Source organism: Atractosteus spatula, chromosome 13, assembly GCF_055471065.1.
Source record: "Atractosteus spatula isolate fAtrSpa1 chromosome 13, fAtrSpa1.hap1, whole genome shotgun sequence".
Classification (NCBI taxonomy): Eukaryota; Metazoa; Chordata; class Actinopteri; order Semionotiformes; family Lepisosteidae; genus Atractosteus; species Atractosteus spatula.
This window is the reverse complement of record NC_142718.1, coordinates 27,946,480-27,952,731: the sequence shown is the minus strand read 5'-3', so window position 1 is coordinate 27,952,731 and position 6,252 is coordinate 27,946,480. Positions and strand designations below refer to the sequence as shown.

Here is a 6,252-nt window from a genome sequence, read left to right as displayed (position 1 = left end):
CTTTTATTAAATTAACTAAACATGCTAGGATTAGATAAGATATATGCATGTGAAATATGATTTTTCACATTCATGTCTCTATAAAATGTTGAAAATACTGAAACACAAAGTACTTTAAATCTATTTTCTAAACAATGGATATTCCCAGTGAAGTGAAAATTGGACTTGGAGACTACATCTGAGCCACGCTTTTCAAGTACAATAGGAATGTCTGTGGTCTTTTCAAGGCTGAGAATTGGGCATATTTATTATACCATCAGCATATTCCTACAAAGATCTCCAAAAGATAGCAGTTTCAAATGTGTAAAGAATTCACTTTAATAACTGCTCAGATTAATTCTGTTGACTTACGGTAAAGGGTTTGAAAGAGAAAAGAAAAGAAAATAATTCATTAGAAATAATAAATAAAAAGTAGAAATAATTCCATACCAAAAGCAGATCATTTGTTTTAATAAACATTTATGCATTCTCCTTATCTAATTTAGTAATTTGACATAATTCTGAGATCAAAAGACGACACAGAAATGATCAGACATATATTTGTGTTATTATTTTTTATTTCTTTGTCATTTAAAAAAAACCTGCAAAAAGTAAAGAACAATAACTAAACAACACCAGTGGTTGTTTTACCTCAGTAACAAACCAAAAATTATCAGCAATATATAAAATGGCTAATGTTCCACAATTAAAAGAAATGGCTTGTGCAAACATTACTCATCTGTAATCTCATCTGCTGAGGACAAGTGATGAGCTTCCAAATTTTTCCCCATGAATTATTGCATGTCAGCAGATGCCCTTATGTGTAGCCCTAGAAAAAAATACTTGAACTTCTTGAACCTGAGGAAACACTACATCCATGCACACACCCTATGAAGTGTAGTCAGGCCCCCTGACACCACAAAATGGACGTCTTACTTTCACGCGGTATAAAAGGAGGTACGTAATAAAGCCACAGATAAATACTCTTTACATGGTGCTACACAACAAGCGCATTTGAAAGGAACACTGTTTCAGCTGTGAAGGACAAACAGATCTGACGATGGATTTCATTCACAGTAACGGAGTGTTGGTTATTCAGCACCTACAGAATAACTACAGGGATTACCACAGTTTCCTCAATTTCATGTCTTCAGTGGGTGACCCACGCAACATTTTTTCAGTTTATTTTCCTCTGTGGTTCCAGTTCAGCCAGATTGTGGGTACCAAAATGATCTGGGTGGCTGTGATTGGAGACTGGTTCAATCTCATATTCAAATGGTGAGCAATGTTATGGTACTGAAACGATGTATCAGTGTTATATGCTGTACACCCGAAAAAAGTAATAATAACTGTGAAGATTTGCTCTACCATTTGTTTGCAAGAAAAAGGCCGAGCTTCAGTTACCCTAAGATTGGAATGTATGTAAAATTATTTAAACTTATTAAACAAACTTGTTTTCATACATATCCGGCAGACATTCTATTTTTCCTTTTGTGCTGAACTTTCTCAAAAATGCTTAAAGCACAACAGTTTAATAAAGTATCTTAGGAATTTGATTTTTCTTTTGCTATATTTATTTAGGATAAAGAAATTACCTTAGTTATTTAGTTAGTTATTAGTTTAATGTGAAATACAGTAATTGTTGATAAACTCACTGTTTATTATTTCTTGTTTTCAGGATTTTATTTGGTCATCGCCCTTACTGGTGGGTTCAAGAAACTCACTTTTATGAGAACAATTCCCTGCCAAAACTTGAACAGTTCCATATAACCTGTGAAACAGGACCGGGTGAGTGTTCATTTTGCTATTCTTTGTGCATTAAATACAGATATAAAAGCTCGCTTTTAAGTATGAAATTTAGATAGAAGCTTCTTAAATGATGATTTCTTATTTACTCACGTCCTCCTCTCTAAATACCACATGTTAGTGACACTTGAGAACTCATTTTTTGCAACACACATATCAATGTATGTTATTAGCTAACAGGTTTAACACTTAAGACATGACAGTAAAAGTTCATAAAGCATTACAAAAAACATAACTGAGCGGTACTACCACATGTTCTTTTGAATATTGATCTTAAACTATTTCTTTTTTGCGATGGCTTGTTTTAATACTGTAACACAGACCCATTTCTTGTGGAACTTCTGAACAAAACTGGAAACAGAATATGGAATAATCTGATTTCTGGTTGAGTTCGTTATTTTATGAGAGCGACTACGCAATTGCACATGAAGTTACACAGATCCGGAAAGTAAAATGTGTGGCTGAGAATACTTCTGTTTCAGGCAGCCCGTCTGGTCACGCAATGGGGTCTGCGTGTGTGTGGTATGTGATGGTCACTTCTGCGCTGAGCTTCACAAGACCGCAAAGTGATAAGTCCCCTCACAAAATGCAAAGGTAAGAGCATTTAAGGAGCACTTCCAGTTCATGTTATGTGCTAGCAGTGTGGAGAAGTGGCTGTGGTTAGTATGCTAGACTTTGGACTTGTGACGTGAAGGTTGTGGGGTCAAGTCCTGTGTACACTGTTGTTATTCCCTTGAGCAAAGAACTTCACAAAAAACTGTTTCAGTGAAATTCCCAACTGTGTAAATGGGTACAAATGTAAACTGTTTTGGCTAAAAGCATCAGCTTTATAAATGAATAAAATTAAAAGTAAGCAAATGAAATGTTTTAGATTAGTGTTGAATAACCTAGAAATACTGAGGTGGTGGATAAATGCATACTCATTCATTTAAATAATTTCTACTTTTTGTTGAAGTTGAAAATATTCTGTATACCTCCTGGAGTAAGAGTAAGTTACTAAAGAGTAAGTTACCAGAGTGTGCATATGTTTGGTATGGAAAACAAATCAAAATTAAATCAAAAGACAATGATTTTAAATAAATTTAGCTTTAATTTCTAAATAAAGGGTTAATATTTGTATTATGTTAATATGTATTTGACTTTTGTAAAACATATCTCTCATCAATGTACTAGCTTTATTCTTCCAAAAAATTAGAAAGTAAAACTACTGTAGCAATGCAGAAAACCTGCATAAATATTTGTTCCATAAATGTTCTTATATACATTATATACCTGATAAATGTGTGTCACTTATGTACTGTAATCCTTTTGTTTTAGCTAATGTATTTGTTGCTACTTTTGACTATGTGCATTTTTAATTCCACAATTTCATTTTAGTTTAGAAACGGTCTTCTGTATATAGCTGATAATTTGCCCAGTGGCCTGGATGTGAAGATTAACTCACACCCTTTTGGGATAAATGCATAATAATACTAATAATTCTCCTAAATTTATTAGAATGTGCATATTTTGATCTAAAGCAACCATTTTATTTATATTTGAAGAGTCTAATAGACTGCATGAACACTTTGCTAAAATGCTACTGCACACTATTAAAAAAGCCAACTCACAGACACGCTTAGGGTAGATAACAGATTCCAAGATGTTATAGTGTAAAATCAACAGGGCTGAGAATACAGTATTTTATTGTTTCCTGAGAAGAAATAACTTCATTTGAAGAAGCAGAACCAAACATCACCAGTCCATTTCCACTGTGTATTGGATTTACATGTACAGTGTTTACTGTGGCTAGAGCCGCAGAAGAAAATAATCTCGAAATTGATTTGATTTTTGTGAAGTCTTTCTTAACTGCAAGTACCCCCTTGTCCTGCTTGTCCTGTCCTAACCCCGCACTGCTTGATTGATAGGACACCCTAGGAGACACACTTCATTTCTGGCTCACCAAGGTACCTTTGTAGAAAACCCACACAATTCCAGAAATATTCCAATAACCAGGGGTAACCAGCCTGAGTGATGAAATACAGAGAACAAATTCTGACCTCTGCACTTCATGTGGCTTTCCATGAACTAGAAAGTTTAATCTCTGTGCACCAACATACGGTATTTATAAATTCTAAAAATGTTTTTTTTTAATAAATATATATATACAGTAGAACCACCCACTATATGTCGTCTAAAAATATAAAAATCTAAATATGCAAGGCCACTTGCAGCAAGCTATGCATCTGTATACAATTTAATTTAATTTAGTTTTTTTAATGTTCTCCATTTTGTATTTTCCCAGATTTTGGATTGCCTGGTCTTTTCTCTGGACAGCTTTCTGGGTTGTTCAGATCAGTGTCTGTATCTCTAGGGTTTTTATTGCCACACACTTTCCTCATCAAGTCATTCTTGGGGTGTTAGCAGGTAAGAGTAACATACTCCCAGATACAATAAGCTGTTTGCCTAAAGAATGCCTCCATCCAAACTTTTGAATAAAAACAGCCAGGGTCAATATACTGTAAATATATTTCATACGTAAACAAAGTCATTACAAGTCATTAATGAAGGATTTTGTTTACTTTTACTTTTTTTGTTGCCACATAATTTTTGGAATACTGGAGATCTTATGCTGGTACAGGCATTTTCATTTATCAGTCACCAGTTGTTAATCAAGAAGAATATATTATTTGGACATATTAATCCGTTATAAGTTAGTGTTTTTGTGCATTAAGATCCATATTAGTACATTTGGTGCATTGTGTCTCAATCATTTAATGGAAAAATATGAGGACAAATTAATCAAGTTAGAATCAAGTATTAGAAAACACACCAAGAAAGTGAAATCTGCTGATATCATTAATCTGTAATTCTTTCTCAACAGGAATGCTGGTCGCTGAGGTGTTTGAACACATCCCCTCAATCCAAACAGCCAGTTTGAAAGTCTACATTACAACCAATTTCGTCCTGTTTTCCTTTGCGGTAGGCTTCTATCTGGTCCTGAAAATGATTGACATCGATCTCTTGTGGTCAGTTCCAAAAGCAAAAAAGTGGTGCATCAACCCAGACTGGATCCACTTGGACACAACCCCTTTTGCGGGGCTAGTGAGAAATTTAGGGGCTCTGTTTGGGCTTGGCTTGGCTATAAATTCACAGATGTTCCTTCAGAGTTGCAAGGGCAAAAATGGCTACAAGATTAGCTTTAAGCTGATGTGCATCACAACCACCCTGACAACTCTGCAGCTGTATGATTTCATAAAGATACCCACACACACAGAGGTTCTGTTTTACGCTCTGTCTTTTTGTAAGAGTGCAGTCATTCCACTTACTGTTGTTGCTCTCATTCCTTACTGCATTCACTTATTAATGGGAGACAGTGAGAAGAAATTGGATTAAATACTGTACATTCCAACACTCCTACAAAAGCCTGTTCGTACTGTAAAAGGAGACTACATCAAAATACCACATTATGCTTTTTTTTTGCAGATTAACCTAATACCCATGGCTTTGAATATAAAATAAGCATTCATTAATTCTAAAAATGCAGAACTATATGACAGAGTAAAACATATCTTATTTAAAGGAATGTGTGAATGACGTCCTCTCACAAAACTGCATGTCATGGTAACAGTTTTTTGAGAGTACTAATTATTTATCATATTTATAAAATGTTCCAAAATTTGTAGTTGTATTTTAATGGGATACATCTTTGCTTTCAAAATGGAAGAGCCAGTCAGGATTTTGGCTTCATCGCAGATCAGTGGCAGGATCATTGCTGTATCTCTGTTTTCCTTTTGAATTTGAATTGTGATTTAAGTCATTTTTTTTATTTACCCTGTGCAAGTGATAGGGGAAGAGTTTTATATATATGTGTGTGTTGTGATTTTAAAGTTATAAGTATTTTGAAGTCCTTTTTACAGTCCTAAGCTGTAAATAAAAAATACATGTACTTAAAATGTTTTTTGGCCATTTTAGTTCTAATTGAAATGTTCTTCCTTATAGTGAAGGCAACAAATTCAGATTTTGGTCGGTATGATTTGCACATATTTATTCTTTACTGGTGCTCATGATTGAAAGAGGTCTTTTCAACTTACAAAGATTAATACTCATAAATGGGTTATTGTAACTGGTGAGATGGCTTCTCTTTAGTACTCGTCCTGATACTACTGCACAATAACTTGATAACTGTTTCCCTAACTCTTGACGCTGTAAATTATAGAACAAAAAAGGCAAAGTGTGGAAAACATACTGTACCTTGCACTTCTGGGGAGCTATTAAAATGTGACCACTGTAAAGGTACTGTAGAAACAATATTGTCTATATCACCATTCATCTGAAACATTTCTAATGTACATGAAACTGCAATATGGCAGCACTGGGAATTTACAGTGCATTCTACTTTGGGGTTCTCTATAATGTAACTGTCAGCAAAGCTTTTTTGAGTGAATTTTTATTGTCGGAACTATACCTGTCACAAAGCTTAGATAC

At 34.4% G+C, this 6,252-nt stretch overlaps 1 protein-coding gene across 1 annotated transcript; it reads left to right on the top strand.

Annotated features, from left to right (window-relative positions):
- Positions 1-593: 593 nt before the first annotated feature.
- Positions 594-5,785, top strand: LOC148822023 (glucose-6-phosphatase 2-like). The gene is made up of 5 exons (XM_088930568.1): positions 594-1,257; positions 1,658-1,767; positions 2,268-2,379; positions 4,070-4,191; positions 4,649-5,785. The coding sequence occupies exons 1-5, from the start codon at positions 1,040-1,042 to the stop codon at positions 5,158-5,160; spliced, it is 1,074 nt and encodes a 357-aa protein (XP_088786694.1). The 5' UTR covers positions 594-1,039; the 3' UTR covers positions 5,161-5,785.
- The last annotated feature ends 467 nt before the right edge of the window (positions 5,786-6,252 follow it).

What these genes read in the sequence shown, in the direction of transcription:
- LOC148822023 (XM_088930568.1), top strand. Translation starts at nt 1,040, where the DNA reads ATGGATTTCATTCACAGTAACGGAGTGTTGGTTATTCAGCACCTACAG. An exon ending in AACCTGTGAAACAGGACCGG is followed by an intron (nt 1,768 to 2,267) that starts GTGAGTGTTCAT and finishes CTTCTGTTTCAG; the next exon opens with GCAGCCCGTCTGGTCACGCA. An exon ending in TCCCCTCACAAAATGCAAAG is followed by an intron (nt 2,380 to 4,069) that starts GTAAGAGCATTT and finishes GTATTTTCCCAG; the next exon opens with ATTTTGGATTGCCTGGTCTT.